General features: G+C 29.0%; 2 protein-coding genes across 2 annotated transcripts in view; both read left to right on the top strand.

The window, feature by feature from the left end:
• The window catches only part of LOC111711101 (uncharacterized), a gene marked incomplete at its 5' end in the record, with an annotated part of 31851 nt that extends 24471 nt beyond the window's left edge, over positions 1 to 7380 (top strand). Inside the window, 5 exon segments of the mRNA XM_023485352.1 lie at positions 609 to 683; positions 1273 to 1342; positions 2357 to 2392; positions 4583 to 4636; positions 7294 to 7380. Coding sequence (XP_023341120.1) covers positions 609 to 683; positions 1273 to 1342; positions 2357 to 2392; positions 4583 to 4636; positions 7294 to 7380 — 322 coding nt within the window.
• Positions 7381 to 7384: 4 nt separating this feature from the next.
• Positions 7385 to 21540, top strand: part of LOC111711106 (uncharacterized) — a 15930-nt gene continuing 1774 nt past the window's right edge. The window contains exons 1-8 of the mRNA XM_023485356.1: positions 7385 to 7444; positions 8135 to 8212; positions 8759 to 8816; positions 9348 to 9416; positions 9866 to 10017; positions 10359 to 10494; positions 10927 to 11032; positions 19792 to 19825. Of these exons, the coding sequence (XP_023341124.1) occupies positions 9396 to 9416; positions 9866 to 10017; positions 10359 to 10494; positions 10927 to 11032; positions 19792 to 19825 (449 nt within the window). The 5' untranslated portion in view covers positions 7385 to 7444; positions 8135 to 8212; positions 8759 to 8816; positions 9348 to 9395. The remainder of the gene's footprint in view (positions 7445 to 8134; positions 8213 to 8758; positions 8817 to 9347; positions 9417 to 9865; positions 10018 to 10358; positions 10495 to 10926; positions 11033 to 19791; positions 19826 to 21540) is intronic.

The raw sequence follows: 21540 nt of genomic DNA, 5'->3' as shown, positions 1-21540 counted from the left end.
GTTTAATCCAAGTAGCCTGCAGGTTGTATATACAACGTGATGGGTCGAGTACACAAGAGTTTCATAAGAAGGTTTAATCCAAGTAGCCTGCAGGTTGTGTATAACACGTGCTGGGTCGAGTACACAAGAGTTTCATGAAAAGGTTTAATCCAACTAGCCTGCAGGTTGTGCATAACACGTGATGGGTCGAGTACACAAGTGTTTCATAAGAAGATTTTTCCAAGTAGCCTACCAGGTTAAGTGTATAAAACGTGCTGGGTCGAGTACACAAGAGTTTCATGAAAAGGTGTTTAATCCAACCAGCCTGCAGGTTGTGTATAAAACGTGCTGGGTTGAGTACACAAGAGTTTCATTAAAAGGTTTAATACAACTACCCTCCAGGTTGTGTATAAAATGTGCTGGGTCGAATACACAATAAGTAGCATAACTCGCCGGGGAGAGGGAATGCATAAATGGTATAATTACAAATTAGACAGGTAAAGCCTTGTACCAGTTATTTGGATCATGGCATCATCGGAACAGGGTTAGGGTACCGTTGTGAATCGTTTCTACCTATTATAAAACTATTATATAACCAGAAAGAAATATAAAAATAGGTTTTATTGTAGGTACAACTGCTTCCTGTGTGACTATGATCTGTGTGAATCTTGTGTTCAAAAAATGTCGGAAAAATTGGAGAAAAGGAAAAATTCTTCTGAAATTAATAAATTTAATTTCTTGTTTCATATTATCATTATTTGTTACTAATCAAACATCTAAAAATTATATTTGAATAAAAAATGACCAATGAGAATGGGAAAAAAATAAAAAACAATCCTTAATCAAAATGAGAATTAGAATTAATTATCAGGGGGATGTACAGGAATTAATTATCAGGGGCGTGTGCAAGAATTTGCTCAGTAAGTGGGGATTAAAGGAACTGAGTCTTTTTCACAAAATCAAATATTCTAATGCCAATATCTTTGCAACCTGATGGTGTAAACCTTTGATATTTCAAATTAAGATTATTTGATCAAACAGAATTACTAGTTTGAAATATCTAAGGTCCACAACTTTGGATTGCTCAAATATAAGGATTAGAAAACCAGAGATTCTGGCAAAGCCGCAATTAATTTGTTTTCTTTGGTGAAATCCTTCTGTAGTCAATATATATGTCAATGAACCGATGGGTGGGGATGGGACTTAGCTCCAATATCCCCCCCTCCAATATTTTTGCCTTTGGACTGGCTATAGTTAAATTGATCTAATTATTACCAGAAGAAAACACTCTAGTGATTGTATATCTGTACACTGGTCAAATCATGGATCATCTAGAAAATCATCCAGTAGTGAGTTTGCTCAGGTAATGATAGAGATTCTAGAGTTTATCAGATCATAGAGATCCTAGAGTTTACTCAGATCATAGAGATCATATAGATCATAGAGTTTACTCAGATCATAGAGATCATAGAGTTTACTCAGATCTTAGAGATCCTAGAGTTTACTCAGATCATAGAGATCCTAGTGATTAACTTGGTAATCATAGAGATCCTAGAATTTACTCAGATAATTATCTAGAGATCCTAGAGTTTACTCAGGTCATCATCTAGAGATCCTAGAGTTTAATCAGGTAATCATCCAGAGATCCTAGAGTTTATTCAGATCATAGAAATCCTGGTAATTACCTTTGTAATCATAGAGCTCCTAGAGTTTACTCAGGTAATCATCTAGAGATCCTAGAGTTTAATCAGGTAATCATCCAGAGATCCTTGAGTTTATTCGGATCATAGAGATCCTAGAGATCCTAAAGTTTACTCAGATCATAGAGATCCTAGAGATTCTAGAGTTTACTCAGATCCTAAAGATCATAGAGATCTTAGAGATCCTAGAGATCATAGAGATCCTAGAGTTTACTCAGATTATAGAGATCCTAAAGATCCTAGAGTTTATTTAGATAATAAAGATCCTAGAGATCCTAGAGTTTACTTAGATCATAGAGATCATAGAGATCCTATAATTTACTCAGGTCATAGAGATCCTAGAAATCTTAGAGTTTACTCAGATTATAGAGATCCTAGAGATCCTAGAGTTTACTCAGGTCATAGAGATCATAGAGATCCTAGAGTATACTCAGATCATATACCTTACAAAGTTTGCTGAGATCATAGAGGTCATAGAGTATACTTAGATGCGTATTATGATTATCATTCTCTTTTCTGAAAATACTTTGTTAAATCTGTAGATTTTTAGTATAATAATAACAATTATTTTTCCCACACCATTCGAATTTTACTTGCTCACAAATTAGAATAAGCTATATACACAGACAAAAAATCTAACTTTATAATACCTTATCTTATTTCTACTTGATTTTTAGCAAGTTTCGGCTGAATTGCTCAGAAAGTGTTCAAAGGTATTGTAAGAGCACTAAAAATAAAAATTGTAAATTCACGGGAGAAAAAAAATAGACCGATTCATAAATAAATCTAGAAAAAATTAGACCGATTCATAAATAAATCTGAAAAAATAGTCCCTTTCATGAATGCAAATCTAGAAAAAAAATAGTCCGATTCATAAATAAATCTAGAAACAAATAGTCGATTTGTGAATTCAATGTATAATAAAAATGGCCGATTTATGAATGCAAATCTTGAAAAAAATAACCATTCATGAATGCAAATCTAAAAAAAGTCCATTAAAGAATGCAAATATAAAAAATAGACCGATTCATAAATACAAATCTAAAATAAACTGAAATACAACATCATATGAAAAATAGACCGATTCATGAATACAAATCTAGAATAAACTGAAATACAACATCATATGAAAAAGTCTTTATTTATTTCCCATGCGTTCTTAATCGCACTGTAGAGATAGATTTGCATGACTGAGAATATGATAGTGAACATAGAAATATAGATTTATGTTCTTGGAGTTTTCATTAGTTGAAGACATACTGAGGATGAAAAATGCATGTGTTAAACATTTATAATATCTAAATACACACCAAATAAATTCATAGTCTTCACAATTGATCATAATTAGTGGTCTAAACGTTTCTCTCCTGAACTCCTATCTGAACTCCTTTCATAAATCATATCCGAACTCCTAAACTATTATCTGAACCTATCTGAACTCCTGAACTGCTATCTGAACTCTTATTAAACGTCAATTTACAATACTGAACACCTATCTGAACTCTTTTCTGAACTGCTATCTGAACTCCTTTCTGAAATTATATCTGAACTCATAATGAACATCCTAGCTCCTATCTGAACTCCTATCTGAACTACTTTTTGAACTTCCTCAAATCTAAACAGCTATCTGAACTCCTGAACTCTTAATTGAACACCTGAACTCCTATCTGACCTTCTATCTAAACTTTTTGAACTCTTAAACTTCTGAATTCCCAATTGAAGATCTAAACTTCTATCTGAACTCCCATCTGATCTATTATCTAAACTCCTACTAAACTATTTCTCTCAAACAACCTTGTCTAAACCCCCAAGTATTATGTACTGTATAATTAAGACACTAGATAAACAAACCAAGGCCTGGGGTAAGCTAGAAAGCTTGGATGTTTATTTATAAATACAATATTTATAGGTTTTTATCCTGCACCACTTCTCCATAGCATCCTTAAACCCTCTCACGTACTTTATGGACTGCATCAAAAGTACAAACAACATAGATTGAGAGCTCCTAAAAATAACCAAATTTTATTATGTATATATTGTTACATATGTTTGTTTTGAACAAAGGATCTTTGACACTTAGCAAAGATAAAGGAACAATTAAAGGGACACTTAACATAGTTAAAGTAAATTTTAAAGGGGCACTTAACATAGTTAAAGTAACTTTTAAAGGGACACTTAACATAGTTAAAGTAACTTTTAAAGGTACATTTAAAATAGTTAAAGTAACTATTAAAGGGACACTTAACATAGTTAAAGTAACTTTTAAAGGGACACTTAACATAGTTAAAGTAACTTTTAAAGGGACACTTAACAAAGATAAAGGAACAATTAGAGGGACACTTAACATAGTTAAAGTAACTATTAAAGGCACATTTAAAATAGTTAAAGTAGATATTAAAGGGACACTTAACATAGTTAAAATAACTTTTAAAGGGACACTTAACATAGTTAAAGTAACTTTTAAAGGGGCACTTAACATAGTTAAAGTAACTTTTAAAGGGGCACTTAACATAGTTAAAGTAACTTTTAAAGGGACACTTAACATAGTTAAAGTAACTTTTAAAGGGACACTTAACATAGTTAAAGTTACTATTATAGGAACACTTAACATAGTTAAAGCAACTATTAAAGGGACACTTACCATTGTTAAAGTAACTATTAAAGGGACACTTAACATAGTTAAAGCAATTTTTAAAGGGACACTTAACAAAGTTAAAGTTACTATTATAGGAACACTTAACATAGTTAAAGCAACTATTAAAGGGACACTTAACATAGTTAAAGTAACTAGTATAGGAACACTTAACATAGTTAAAGTAACTAGTATAGGAACACTTAACATAGTTAAAGTAAATATTAAAGGGACACTTAACATAGTTAAAGTAACGTGTATGTGTGTTTAGGACGGCACTATTAGAATTGATTTTGTAAATGATGGAAAACGCCGGTATTCAAAGGTAACATTCATTATTTTAATATGTTAAAAAAAACTTTTTAAAAAAAAATATTTATCTTATTTATCTGAAATATTTTGTTTTCTCCAATTCTAAATAAATAATTCGTTACAAAAAAAAAATGAATATACAGTAAAACAGGTAAACTACATAAATGCAATAATTAAGTGTATTTGAAGTTGTTATATATGTAGTTATAAAAAAATAGCTTTTACTTGTGACTTATTTACTACATTGGAGTGTGTTTACACTACACAATTGCTGTGTTTCATACTCATTGGACTATTTAAAGTCATAACTTTAGTCTAAAAGTCGTCTCTCTATCCTAGAGTTTTCTGGTTCTCACCGTAGATTGGCGTAATTTACTGGTTCTATCAAAATAATAATTGAACCAAAATTTGGTTTACCAAATGTTTTAATAAATAATACAGAACTAGACGAATAAAATGGTCCATTGCAAACATTAATTACTACCGACCAAAGACTTTGCTATTTATAAAGACGAGGTGTTGGAAATTTATCCGACTATTGTGTTACTTTGGTTGCTTGAGAGTCTAACGATCGACTTTAAAACCTTAGATATTTAACACAATTGTGAATATTTTGTCCTAAAAATTAACTAAAATTAATTATATTAATTTGTATTTTAAATTTATTGGATCATTTGTTGGATATGAGGATCGTCTGGTGAATTAGAGCTGAATTAGCAAACCTTGCTATACCGAATATAATCTATGAACATATTGTTCTAAATCCATTGTACATTTAATATCTTGTCTATAGCGTACATAACCATCCCATGATCGTTCCTCTATGTAGTAAATTTTGTTTCAATAAAGTCTGAAATATGTCAATTTATAAATTTCTACAATTTAGATTTAAAAGTTGAAATTGAGTTTAAAGATTTATCACATTACTACCAGCTCATAGGTTATACAGAAGTTTATAAATGTAAAATGTTTAAAGGGACTGTAAGTTTATAAATGTAAAATGTTTAAAGGGACTGTAAGCGTAATTTTAAGTGACCCTCCAATGCTAAGATGACAATGCCCGAATTAAAAAAGTGTCCTTGAAACCTATATCTGATAAAAATATAACTCGGAAGTTTATTTCTTAGAGTTTCTCCGTTGATTCTAGTAAGCAAGAAATGCCCAAGTCACTTTCGATCGCAGAAAAACTGAAAATGAAAATAAACAGTTTGAAGTTCTTCAGATTACCAAAAGATCAAGATCAAGCATTGATTTCAATTTCCCATGATGGTCATACCCTGCAGGAATAACTAAAATGATTGTGGCCTTTCTCTCTTCCTGTGCCCCAAAGGAATTGAGTCTTTGCCACAAACTCTTATTTTCTAATCCCCATATCTTCGGATCCCAATGTCATAGACCTTAGATATTTCAAACTATAAATTCTGTTCCATAAAATAACATAAGTTTAAAATATCACAGGTTTCCACCATCAGATCGCAACGATATAGGGATTATAAAATAGGGAGTTAGTGGCGAAGACTCAGTTCTTTTGTCTAGTTAAGCCGATATAGCTATCATGGGCAATACCATTTCCACGTTTTAACCTCTAGTCAAATACTGAATAACATATTATCAAGATATTTCTAGAGTGCAGGATGGGGGGGAGCTGGTTGGCCTAGCGGTAGAAGAGGGGGGGGGGGCTAGGTTGGCCTACTACTGGGAAGAAGACCAAATCTATGAATACAGATAAGCTCTGATATAAATAGCATATCTGTACTTTATACAATATATATGCATGGTAGATATTCTTTTCTCTGTAAATGGGAGACATTCATGTATTCTATATTTTAAAGAACAGATAAAGAAGATGTTATTGATGTTATTGCTTTTCAAGAATCCACAAGTTATTTGAACTAAGTCCAAAATTTATGTATTCTTTATTTTTAAGAACAGATGAAGAAGATGTTATTGATGTTATGGCTTTTTAAGAATCCACAAGTTATTTGAACTGAGTCCAAAATTCATGTATTCTCTATTTTTAAGAACAGATTAAGAAGATGTTATTGATGTTATTGCTTTTCAAGAGTCCACAAGATATTTAAACTAAGTCCAAATTATCCCGTTATATAATAGACATTCAAAACACATTTGTTCTTGAATAAGAGGAGTTATAGCTGTGGACTTAAGATCGATAACATATGACTGAGAGTTCAATGTTACGTGGAATTACTTTATATTGCTTAAACATGAATATTTAGCTCTCCAAAAACCTAAAAGTGTCATGTTGTTTCAACCCGTGAAATTCCTTCAGTTTCTCATCATTTACTATCGACCAATCCTGAGATGAAATTTAAAGAATTTGAGCTGCGGTTTAAATCCGCCAAAACCCGGTTTAAATTAAGCGCCGGCATAAATCTTGAAACATTTGATACAATTTGAAGTAGAACCAACCATATTTAAGCCGCGGCTTAAATTTAAACCGCCGTTCAAATTCTTTAAATTCGGCCACTGATATCTATGAAAAAAGCTGCTGCTTTCGATTATATAAACTCGCGGATTATTTAGTTTTAAACTCAGGCGACGCATGCCGAGTTACAGCATACGCTTTAAGGAGGGAATTGTTAAAAATCTTACAGAGGGAAGCATAAAAAGTATCAATGTTGTGTATTTATTATATTTATATATGTATAGGACACACATAGTAATGATCAAAGACGGTTTTCTCATGAGATCAGAAAGGAAGCAAGACGACCCTCACACGCAGGTTTAGTATTTTAGGTTCTAATAGATCACGACCTGACTCCCGACGACCCTCTAAAGAACAAGAGAATGGAGAACCTAGGTTGACCTGGGTCGGATTCAATTCTTGATAGCTAGATTGTAACTTGTGAGGATATTGTTAATATAGGATGCCTGACCTCCATATCCAATACGGGATATTCAAGAGAAATTAAATTAATTTGTAGGTCCAAGATAGAGATCAATGATTCATCCGGAAATTCACATCATACAAATTTTTGTAATGTTTTTAAAATCTTGCACGATAGTTTTTTGAACAAAAAGATAGTTGAACGAAGATAATTATTTGACGCCGGGCACGTTTTGTATTTTTTTTTTGGTAAACACAACTTTAGATTTCGTCCCTGAGATAATGCACAAAAGTAGTTTTTAATGAAAGTACATGTGCTCGTGCACACATAAATTACAAAAATGATTTAAATCATCGTTAATTATTACTTTATTTTCTAATGATAAAGCTATGTAAACAGTCTGACCCTCTAAACCTATATGTAGATTTATGAGAATATTTTCCTAAGAAACTTACCCTGAGTTATTATCCTTATATCTTTGCAACTTAATGCCTATATAACGTTTGCTATTTCAAAATTACGATTCTTTTAGATCTTTTAGCCTAAGTTTTAAATATCAAGAGTTTACGCCATCAGATTTCTAAGATATAGAGATTAGAAAGTTTGAGTTTTTGGTACAAATTTTAAAAAAAATTCTGAATCTGACCCAGCTTGCTTAACAGAGCAGAATTGTATGCCCGACATAAAAACGGTCACAGGAGGGAGTCCTACCAACCTCATAGACCAGATAAAAACCTCAGGTGGCATATATTTTGTTGTTTGAGGGGAAAATATATATAAGTTAAAATTTGTTAATGGTGCACTTAACTCTACTTTAAACTGGGGTAAATAATGTTTTTTCAAAAGTTGTTTTTGCGTGCTAATAAGAATTCAAGTTAATTGTAAATCTCCACTTTATTGAAAATTAAAACAATGCTTTTTCTGTTTTCTCTCTTCAAAAAAAAGACAAAAAAATTCTTGGAAATATTAAGTGACGCATGATCTTAAAATTCCAGATTTTTTTTTTTGATAAAACTGTTCACTTTTTCGGATTTGAAAAAATTGTATTTACTTTTACTGTTTGCTGTAGAAATAAAGAATCATTGTAACCTGATGTCGTAGACCTTTGATATTTTAAACTTTCAATTCTCCTTGCTAAACAAATAGTCAAAATTTAAAATATCAAAGGTTTACTTCATAAGAAATTAAACGCTAGAGCGTTAAATTTGATTTTGAGTGTGAGCTTACAATTTTGCGCTTTTTTGTAAATTTTTAATTTTGTTTTAAATCTAATTCTTGATATTTAGAAGAAAATCTCACGCAGACCTTCTTGTTCCAACATCACAGTCAAGAAGATATTCACAGGTCTAAAAACAATTATTTAAAAATGTATAATAATATTTTCCTTATACACTGTTCTCACATTTTGTCCGCAATAAATTTGAAAGAATTTTGTACAAAATATACTATTTTTTGTTGTTGGAAAAGTGGTGTTGTTCCCAAAAAAAATAAGTTGAGCCTTTGCCACAAAATTTTATTTTCTAATCTCTAGATCAGTGCAAACCAATGTTGAAGACCTTAGCTATTTATAGCTATGAATTCTGTAAGTTCAAGTAAACTATTTGAATTATAAAATGTTTACACTTTTAGGTTGCAAAGATATATGGATTAGAAAATTTCAGTTTGTGTCAAAGACTCGATTAGAATAAAATTAAATTAATAAGGAAAATAAATTTTTGCTATTTTATAATTATCAATGCTTACATTGAATTCAAAAAGATAAATTATATTTTTTTATTTTCGTAAATAATCAAAAAACAACTTTAAAGTCAGTTTTTCAATACTTTTTGAAGAGAAATGTACACCGATTGATTTCATTAAATATATCTGTTCTAGCAGGTTGATGTTAATGTAAACGGTATCACGATATTTAACGAAGGACACATGTACAGCTCGCATAACAAGGTTGGTTACAAGTAGGGATCATTGAGGTTAGAGAACTCAGTGTATATATCTCTTGAATGTTATGTAAAAAGCTGTAAAATGTGATCTTCCGCTAGTGTGCTGCTGTGAACTCAGTACGTATTATGTCACAGTTATTTCTGGAAAATCTAGAATATTTTATGCCCTACGCGGTTTTCAAAAATCTAAATACAATTATTTCTATTCTGCCACTTCTAAAAACTAAATTTTAATATAAATTATATTTAAAAATTATTACAAACAAAGTGCCTAAAACAATTTCGAGCGTTTCTGTAAAATGATCTGAAAATGTCTGTCAAAGGTTTAAATGATGCTGTTAATAATCAGGGTTTCCCCTCTTTAAATAGAAGATTCCTTAAAAGTTAAAATTGGTTTACATTGAAAAGTTGGTAAAATTTTGCATTTAACAAAAACAATATTTTTAAATTTAGGAACGTAGAGTAAGATCAAAAGAAACAGTGAGAGAAGAAAGAAGAGGTTCCAGGGACCGGGTGTTTAAAGAGGAAGAGGGAAGAAGAAATTCCCGGGACCAGTTAATTGATGGAGGTGAAAGAAGAGGTTCCAGGGACCTTAGAAATTCAAGGTAGTTTAGCCCATTTAAACATCATCCACAAACATTTTTGCTTTAATAAACTGAAGACCACGCACGGCCATTTCCATAAATAGTAAATAACAAATCTCCGTAAAAACTGAACTCTTCAGCTTGTGTTCCCGGAATAATTAAAAAATTAAAAATTCTGGACAGTATTATTATTAAAACAGGAAAAGGAATTGATTACTCCAACTGTCTAACCCCTAAATATCTTTTAAATTCCTAATGTTGTGAACATTTGATGTTTGAAGCTTTAATTTTTGATTGTGACAATTGAAAACAACGATGTTGATTTATTTGTGAAAGAACAAGTCCATTTAAAATTGTCCTAGGGATCATCTACATGCATCCAAGGAGCAGCTAAAAGAATCTCTTAAAGCAACGGTGCTTTTGGATCCATATCAGAAAAGTGGATCAAGGCATGGATCAAGCGAAAAGCTGCTTGGATCAATGCAACCAAAAATAATGGTAAATATCATAAACATTGTTTAAAGAACACCTCAATTAAATGTCAAGTTATTAAGAAACAAGAAAAATCTATAGTACGAATGTTAAAAATTCCTTTTTCGTATTTATTTTTTTATTCATAAATTTAGAATCCTTCTCTTCATACAGAGTAAAAAAAGTCGGCGTTAGTTCCACATTTCAAAAAATGTTTTGGGTCTGGGTTGGCCCTCTTTTATTCAGCTAAATCTTAAAAAAAATTTTCTGTCATAAAGAATCAAAATAAAAAAATTACTTGCCGAAGTACCTGGCGTTGCCCGTTGGATTAAAAAAACTTGTTTTGTCAGCCAATTTTGCCAGCTATGAGCAATATTATTTAGATTTAATATCAACAAAAAAAAGAATTCGCGGATTTTTCCGTTTTCATTGGAAGATTTCCAATATATGAATAAATAGGATGAGTTTGATACCGGAAACGAGAATACAGATACGGAATCAAGCCTGAGTAAACCAGACAGAGAGGTTTCACACCAAGAGCAAACATATTCAGGAGTATATTCAGGAATATATTCATCTCTATTTTTACATTTTCATTTTGTTTAGAAGCCTTACAGCTACAGGTGAAGTTATTTTTCAAGCTAAATATGAACAGTTATAATTTTTCATCTTAAAAGAATTTTTAAAAATACATCTTTCTTGCATTCATACATTTAAACTCACTTTTCAAATGCAAAATCTACAGTAGCCATAAATTAAAAATGTTTGATAGAACATATGACGTATATGTGACATATAAGACACTATATGAAAATACTTTTACTGTATTTTACCTTCAAATAATATCCATATATTAGTGTTTACATTCATGTTTTTTATATGTATCTTAACTCTGTTTATTAAAGAAGAACAAAAGCGGTTTAAATTTCAAATGTGTAACCACTGCCGCTTTAGTAATTGTAAATTGGTGGTACAGTCCAAACCAGGATCGTAAAGGTTGGCCCAGCTCGAATATTAGAAATGTACACTGGTTGTATTTGGTATATTCATATATATAAATATTGGTGGTCCAGTCCAAACTAGGATCGTAAAGGTTGGCCCAGCTCGAATATTAGAAATGTACACTGGTTGTATTTGGTATATTCATATATATAAATATTGGTGGTCCAGTCCAAACTAGGATCGTAAAGGTGGGCCCAGCTCGAATATTAAAAATGTACACTTGTTGTATTTGATATATTCATATATATAAATATTTTTAAAGACTGGGTTGGTAAATAGATGACTTAAATAATCTTCTTTTTATTCTTTTCGTTAAACACTTCTAAAAATGTATTAAATTATTTAAACACTTTTAAAAACTCTAACAATCTACAAAATGATGATCAAGTTTGATAATTAATCTGGCGTGATAGGTACTATTAAAATTGTATTATATCTAAATATTCAGTAAACTTTTATTTTCTATATTTAAAAATGCTGTAAACCTTTACATTACTTTTTCTTGGCAAAGTTGATTATTTAAATGTTAATGAGGAAAGTTTTGGTTGTTTAGAAAACATTGTTTTTTTTCCGGCAAATAAAAACAGTTTAATTTAATTTTTCTCAGAGTTTTGAATTATGGATCCATTCAGTCTTTTGCCCTTTCCAAAGCTGTTAAAAATACAAATTACGAACAACTTTTGGAATTTAAGAAAGGTCCCTTTCTTAACTGAACTAATTAGAGGTAAAGATTTGGGGCTGGACACGTTCCAACTATTTCTAGCTGTTTGTTAATGATTAGTTCCAATCGTTAAAACAGACAAATTTCAGGTAGCTGTTAGCTTTACAGATAACAACGGAACGTTTGTTTTGATTTTAAAAGTTACCGTTAGTTAACGATCTCATTTTTATCAATAGAATGAAAGGAAGATATTCTACAGTTAATGCTTGTTTTTTTTGCAATTAACGGCAAAAGCAGTTCAAAAAATGCGGGGAAAAAAATCTTTAACGGTTTGTCAAATTGTTACCGATGCAAGCCGTTTCAGATTGTTATTAATGGTGATAACGGTTTGCCAAAGCTACAAAATTTCCATTAAAAAAATCATTAATAGTTTATCAAATTGGATTTAAGGCTCAAGCCGTCACGTCGCCGTTTTCGTTTTCAACTGTTAATGTTTTTTCAAAAAACGGCAAAACCGTTCCATTTGTAATTTTAAAATTTACGGCTTTTGCCGTTAGTTAACGGACTATTCCGTTAACTTTCGAAAACCTCCGTTATGTTAACGGAACTTTGCTCAGCCCTACTAAATATAACTCTAAATGGTGTATGTATAGATAAAGTTTTTAAACCGAATTGATTTAAATAAAAAACACATCTAAAACCCCATTTTACATGTCTGAAGAGTTGCGTACTTTAAAAAGCACGAATATAAATAATACAAATTCCTTTAAAAATTTACTTTCGAAGCACGAATATAAATAATACAAATTCCTTTAAAAATTCACTTTCGAAGCACGAATATAAATAATACAAATTCCTTTTAAAAATTCACTTTCAAAGCACGAATATAAATAATACAAATTCCTTTAAAAAATTCACTTTCAAAGCACGAATATGAATAATACAAATTCCTTTTAAAAATTCACTTTCAAAGCACGAATATAAATAATACAAATTCCTTTAAAAAATTCACTTTCAAAGCACGAATATAAATAATACAAATTCCTTTTAAAAATTCACTTTCAAAGCACGAATATAAATAATACAAATTCCTTTTAAAAATTCACTTTCAAAGCACGAATATAAATAATACAAATTCCTTTAAAAAATCACTTTCGAAGAACGAATATAAATAATACAAATTCCTTTAAAAAATTCACTTTCAAAGCACGAATATAAATAATACAAATTCCTTTAAAAATTCACTTTCGAAGCACGAATATAAATAATACAAATTCCTTTAAAAAATTCACTTTCAAAGCACGAATATAAATAATACAAATTCCTTTAAAAAAATTCACTTTCAAAGCACGAATATAAATAATACAAATTCCTTTAAAAAATTCACTTTCAAAGCACGAATATAAATAATACAAATTCCTTTAAAAAATTCACTTTCAAAGCACGAATATAAATAATACAAATTCCTTTTAAAAATTCACTTTCAAAGCACGAATATAAATAATACAAATTCCTTTTAAAAAAGCTGGATTTTCGGTATGCAACATTTGTCATTGAATGCCACAATATTTTTATGATTTTAGAATTTTTAGGTTTTTTTTTCTCTATAATTTAGATAAACCGTCCTTAATGGACTCCTAAATTTCTCTGCTTGAGTAGTAAAGTATCCTCTGTAATCTTGCCAACCTACATGTATTGCATAAAACGTGAGGAGTCGACTTTACATCGAGTGGTACAGACAGGATGCGTGTATCAGCTCAGATCATGCAACTGTTGAGTGTGTATCAGGTTAGCCATGCAATCTACGTACTTGCATTATAAGTTTATAAACTCAATCTCAACCTGGCTTCTTTCATCTCAAGGTGAACATAAGAGATTTCGTTTCAGAGAAAAAATCCAATTTAAAAATAAAACCGAATTTTTAGAATCCCAGAAAATCTATTAACCATTGATAGGGATGTAAGTCGTTTTTTCCCTAAACTTAAAAATGACTTACATTTGAGCTAAGATTAATCCTTGTGGTTTTTAAAGATATTTTATAAACTAAAATACTTGGCTCCATGAAAACGCTCGAAATTTGATTAGAAAAAATCTTTAAAGTTTAGTCTTTAAAAAAAGGCATACTGAAGACCAAATCCACTGAATTTTCTGAATATTTTATAAAAGACAACTTTTCAGAACATTGTAATCCAAATATTTTATATTTTAAGAAAATATTTAATTTTGACAAATAACATATATAAGCTAAAATAATGACATCAAATATGATATTTATTTCATTTTGATTTCATTCCTTACTTTTTAATAAAAATTACCTAACATCTGTAGCATATCAGAATTATAACAAAAATGACCCCAAAAAATCCAAAAAATCCAAAGAAATAAAGAAAAGTTCTCTTAATCCCAGCTCTTGAAAATACAGATGCTTTTATTTTCTGACACGCATAAATAATTCACGAGCATCAGACCTGGTAAATATTTTATTGAGTTCTCACAGAAAACTTGTCAATATATTTCATAAAAAAATTTAAATATTAAGGTGGATCGGATTTGGTAAGGAAATGATTACTTTGCTTAACATATAAATAAATTTCTAATCCTTATATCTTTGCAACCTGATTGGAAATATTAAAGGTTTATACCATCAGGTTGCAAAAGTGAAGGATGAGAAAATTAGACCTTAAAGCGAATTATCAGTAACTTTGGTTTTCAGCTATTTTGCGACGATCAAAAAATAAATTTAAGAAAATAAATTTTTTAAAAACATTTTTATCTTGAAGGTTTTTAACAGTGGTTTTCTTTAAACTGAAGAAAGTTGAATGCAAGCCAAGTAAAACTTAGCATTTTTCTTGAGATAAAGACGAAGAATTGTTCAAAATGTCAGCTATCCAGGACAATCAGAAACCTAGGGGAGGGGGTAAACCCCCCCCCTCAGTGTGGTATTTTAAGGGGTCATGGGAAGGAGGATGTTTTTTTTGTCACAATACTCCTCTTAAAATGCATTTATCTTGTGTTTCATGTTGAGAATGGACAAAATGATTATATTCTGATATTTTTTTTTCATTTACAAACATTGTATGAATTGTATCTAACATTGATTTATAATGATTTCAATTAATAATTAATTTTCCCGTTCATATATTTATCCTTGAATGGATCCTGTAAACCCGCAATATATTTAGGTGTCGTCTTTGTAACAGTGAGTATATTAGAAGAAAAACATTTTATAGCAAAAGCTCAAGAAAGCACAGCGGTTTCGGGATAATCTAAATATATAAATAGATTCTAGTAGCCATATTGTAAAGATTTAGGGGCTCCAGCAGCAGCACCCCAAATCCTTTAGTCAGAGTGGCATGTTGAAAAATCCTATTTTAAGAGTCTTCGATGAACATTTAAGAACCTTCTTTCACTAAAGAATTCTTAAGCGGCCAAGCCAATTATTTGACATAAATGAGAGGTTTATGGAATAAATTCATTTTCGCAGACCCTCCCCTAATACCCCACTGTGCCCCCCCCTTAAAAACTAAAAAACTTAGGTTTGCTTCTATTATTATTTGAATTTAATAATTTTTCATTTCAAAAGATTTCATTGATAATTTATTTATACGTCCATATCACGTGACCAGAACTCCCAACAATGGTAGTGCAGTATACTGGTCACGTGATACAAATGGAGTCACACGTGATATTGATACTTCACTGTCATTGGTGGTAGTTCTGGTCACATGGTGATACGGACATATTTTTAATATTATCAATTATATATATTAAAAATGAAAAATTATTAAATTCAAATAATAATAGGAAAAAAACTTAAGTTTCTTAGGCTCCTCTGGGATATCGTCGTTTTCAGATTGGTTGCTTATTTGCTAAATATGATCTGTTTAAACCTACAATTTTTATACAAAATTTTATATATATAAATTTTCGTATAATTTTGACACAGTTTCATATCAATTTATCGAAGCAGATCAACTCCTAAAAGGCTTAGATTTCAGCCTATACCCTCTTTCATTTTTCCTTTACAGTCCCTCTAAAGACCTAAGAGTTATGTACTAGATACATATATGTACTAGATAGTACTAGATAAAGTACTTTCAACAATTAAAGCAAAATGGTTTGATTGTTATTGGATATTGTAATGAACAATTTATAATTATAAACGACATGATTGATTAAGAAAATCGATTATAATGTTAAATATTTAAGCTAAATTACGCGTACAATTCCTTTAATTATTTAAGATAAATTACGCGTACACTCCCTTTAATTATTTAAGTTTTTCCTTACTTGCTACAGGACATAAATTATATTTTAACGGATATATGTTTTAATCAATATATATTTTCATCTTTCTATTTATATACATATATACATATATACAAATATATCTATAGATATTTTTATCTATCTGTTTATATTTCAATATATCTCTTATTCTACATAAATCATCTTAAAATTTGTTCATCTCTACAATTGAAAAATATATTATTTTACTAAAAAGTTCTTCTAATAAGAAATTCGAAATTTTACAATTTTGTTAATCAAAATCATTTTAAAAATAATATGAAACATTTTATTCATTATTTTATGTGTCAAGATCTTATGGTTTATTGAATAATAAACATTTTTGAAAAGGGATTTCTTTTAATGCTTCTAATTTTTATAATTCTACTCTTTAATGATTCTACTTTTTATAATTCTACTTTTTATGATTCTACTTCTGATAATTCTACCTTTTATAAATTCTACTTTTTATAATTTTACTTTTAGATTTCTACTTTATGAAATTCTACTTTCAGAATTCTACTAATTATAATTCTATTTTTAAAAATTTTACTTTTAGCATTTTATTAACTATTATTCCACCATATGAAATTTTACTTTTATTTTACTTTTTCGAATTCTATTTTTTCAATTATACTATTCATAATTTTACTTTTTATAATTCTACTTTATCTAATTTTATCTTTTATAAATCCAATTTTTAAAATTATACTTGTGAAAATTATACCATTCGTAATTCTACTTTTTATAAATCTACTTTATCTAATTCTACCTTTTAAAATTCTACGTTTCAAAATTCTACTTTTTACAATTCTACTTTTTAAAATTTTACTTTTTATAATTCTAATTTCTATAATTCTACTTTTTATAATTCTACTTTTATGATTTTGCTATTTATGTGACATTCTTATTTTTAATAATTCTACTTTTTGAAATTCTGTTTTCATTTAAATTCTACTTTTTTAACGTGAGCCCTCCCTTCATAACCCGACAAAGTACATGTCTCCTTTTATATTAGTTTTTATATTTTTATTTACGACTGTTTTGACCTATCAAACGGCCTTGAACTTGCAGCAACAATTTTAAACCCCTCAGACCGGTTGGAATTATATTGTCATAGAGCGTGTAGAAATTCAAAACACGTATCTTGTATGATAGGTAGGGACCAGGGACCAGCAAAACATATTTGAAAAAATTGTCATTGTTCCAATATTTGTAAAACTTGTTTTGTCAACCTTTAAAATGTAAAAAAAAACTTAATTGTAAGTTTTTATAAAAACAAAAAATCTTTCACTTAGATTATCATAAACTGTTAATTGTTCTAGTATTCAAATTTTGATTGTTTGCAAAAAAAAAGTATTATATTATGATTGCAAAGTGTACTGTAATAAGATTGCAATGTTTATCATACTATGATTACAACGTGTTCTATACTTTGATTACAAAGTGTACTGTACCATGATTTTAAAGTGTACAATACTATAATCGCAAAGTATACTAGGATTTCAAAGCGACTTTACTATGATTGTAAAGTATACTATACTATGATTACAAAGTGAACCATACTATGATTACATAGTGTACTATATTTTGATTACAAAGTGTACTTTAATATGATTGCAAGGTGTACTGTACTAGGATTTCAAAGTGTACTATACTATTATTGTAAAGTGTACTATATTATGATTGCAAAGTGTACTTGATTACTATGATTGTAAAGTGTACTATATTATGATTGCAAAGTGTACTGAACTATGATTTAAAGTGTACAACGCTATAATTGCTACACTATGCTTTTAATTTTGTACTTGAGATATGATTGCATTTATTTAGCATCATTCCACTGTACTAGGGTTGCATAGTTACAATATTATAATTGCAAATTGTTTTGTACTATTATTGCAAAGTGTACAAAACTAGGACTGTAAGGTCTACTAATACTATGATTGTAACACTTTGATTGCAATATTGTACAATGATAACAATATTTAACTATGATAGTAATATTGCACAATGAAAACAATATTTAACAATGATAGCAATATTGTACAATAATAACAATATTTAACTATGATAGTAATATTGCACAATGAAAACAATATTTAACTATGATAGCAATATTGTACAATGATAACAATATTTAACAATGATACTAATATTGTACAATGATAACAATAGTTAACTATGATAGCAATATTGTACAATGATAACAATATTTAACTATGATAGTAATATTGTACAATGATAGCAATATTTAACTATGATAGTAATATTGTACAACGATAGCAATATTGAACTATGATAGCAATATTGTACAATGATAGCAATATTGAACTATGATAGCAATATTGTACTATGATAACAATAGTTAACTATGATAGCAATATTGTACAATGATAACAATATTTAACTATGATAGTAATATTGTACAATGATAGCAATATTTAACAATGATACTAATATTGTACAATGATAACAATATTTAACTATGATAGCAATATTGAACTATGATAGCAATATTGTACAATGATAGCAATATTTAACTATGATATCAATATTGTACAATGATAGCAATATTGTACTGTGATTGCAATTTACTATGAATATAAGGTATGAGTGAACCGGGAACTCCATAAATATATATATTTTATCTGTTTAATCTTCTATCTTGATACCCAGGTCCTGTCAAGTTCTATATTTGTATAGTTCATGTGACAATATTCAATAGTATCCTAGAACCCATAGTCAATCAGTCATAACGTTGTCTATTCATCTATTCAATCATTTTTCGTGGATTATTTGTGTATTTATGCTTTAGATGATTATTCATCAAATCATTAATTTTTCGTGTTTAATGCTTTACATATGACTTCAATTTTGTCATTCCCTGTTCAGATTTTATCTAAAATGATGAATTCATTTATTTATTCTTTTTTTACATCCTTTCAAATTTTAAAACATTCTTTTTTAAATCATATTTTTCTAGTTTATTTATCTTTTCAATTTGATGTCGTGAACCTTTCACATTTAAAACTTTTACTATTCGTTCTCGTATAGCAGAATTCATTGTTAGCAATATCAGATTAATTCTTTTTCTTTTTTTCTTTTTATTCAAATGTAGAAATTATTCATTCTTTACGTTATTGACAGTTAAATTCAATTCATGAAAAGTCAATATGTTTATAATTGTATAAATGTTAAGCTTTGAATCTTTTACAATATTTAATTTCTAAAAAATTTACTTTCACTAGAAAAAAACATTATTATCATGATTATTATTATTATTATTATTATTATTATTATTATTATTATTATTATTATTATTATTTTTATATTATTGTAAATATTTTAAAAAGTTGAATATTTGGATTTAGAAGATGACAGTGGACAGCACGGCAACAATATTAGGTACAGATTTACAATAACTGTCAACTATTTTAAACTTAAATTTTCCTCAAAATCTGATAAATGAAAATTAGATTCTTTGCCCTAGTAACACTAGAGAGATATCATCGTTTTCCTTTCTGGAAAAGTATTGAATTCGGACAGTTTCATATTTTGTTTCTGCTTTAACCCTATTCCGGCTGTGGAATGGGGGGGGGGGGCGTGTTGTTTGGACACTAAACAAGTATTCGTCTGAGGCAGTTCAAATTTGTTGACTTTACTAACAAACACAAGCCCCTCACTTTAGATATAAAGCCAGACAAAATCTATATTTAGACCCAGTCCAGTCATTGGATTTTAACATTGTAAAGCTTATTAAAGAGCTGTTAACAAAAGGAACTAGATTGCACAATTTTGCGAATAAATTTTGCATAGATTTACAGGGAATTTGCACATTTTCAGTTTTCCTTCAATACACATTCAGTTTTTAAAAAATTTGCAAATATTCTTGTATATTTAAATTTGCTAGATCAAGGGTTTTTCGAAGATTTACAATTTACAATATTTGCGCACTTTTTATTTTTACACATTTTTTGTTAAATACATTAATTTTGCAATATATATTTAAAATTTTGCAAATTTTGAAATTTTTTTTTGCAGACAAGACTATTTTTTTACTTAAAAAATTTGAGATAGATTGGTGGCCGCTTACCTACAAAATAATTTTCATAGTTTTCGTTTTAGAATAGGATTTAAAAATCCGCATATTCTCTACTGAAACTGATTCAAATTTTCCGTAAATAATGAAACCGCTGCTGAACTTACTTTTAGAGAAATAAATCATCCCACAAGTAACTTAGACTGTCTTTATAAATCAGAAATACTGATCATGAAGTTCGGTTAATTGCAAAAATATCTTAACATTCTCCTTAATGAATTTTTAATATTTACTGAAAATACAAGTTTATACACCCAATAAGGAAATTAACAAAAGGAAGTGAATTCCAGCATGTTTAATTTGGACTGTTTATTTTTTTTATTAAGACTACATAAATACACGATTTTTGGAATACAGAAATAAATCACATTACTGAATATCCAATAATATCTAATATCCAAAAAAAAAACGATAGCGTCGATCGAGAAAAGATTTATTTCAAGAAACTGGCTATATTTCTCTATTAATTTCAATAAACTGGCTATATTTCTCTATTTATTTCAAGAAACTGGCTATATTTCTCTATTTATTTCAATAACCTGGCTATATTTTTCTATTTATTTCAAGAAACTGGCTATAGTTCTTTATCTGTTTCAAGACACTTGCTATATTTCTCTATTTATTTCAAGAAACTGCCTATATTTCTCTATTTATTTCAAGACACTGGCTATATTTCTCAATTTGTTTTAAGAAACTGGCTATATATCTATTTATTTAAAGAAACTGGATATATTTCTCTATTTATTTCAAGACACTGGCTATATTTCTCAATTTATTTTAAGAAACTGGTTATATTTCTCTATTTATTTCAAGAAACTGACTATATTTCTCTATTTATTTCAAGAAACTGGTTATATTACTCTATTTATTTCAAGAAACTGGCTATATTTCTCTATTTATTTCAAGAAACTGGCTATATTTCTCTATTTATTTCAAGAAACTGGCTATATTTCTCTATTAATTTCAATAAACTGGCTATATTTCTCTATTTATTTCAAGAAACTGGCTATATTTCTCTATT

The sequence above is a fragment of the Eurytemora carolleeae genome, unplaced genomic scaffold (assembly GCF_000591075.1).
Source record: "Eurytemora carolleeae unplaced genomic scaffold, Eaff_2.0 scaffold1085, whole genome shotgun sequence".
Lineage (NCBI taxonomy): Eukaryota > Metazoa > Arthropoda > Copepoda > Calanoida > Temoridae > Eurytemora > Eurytemora carolleeae.
Note: the sequence above shows the minus strand (reverse complement) of the source record. Positions and strands in the feature narration are given on the sequence as shown.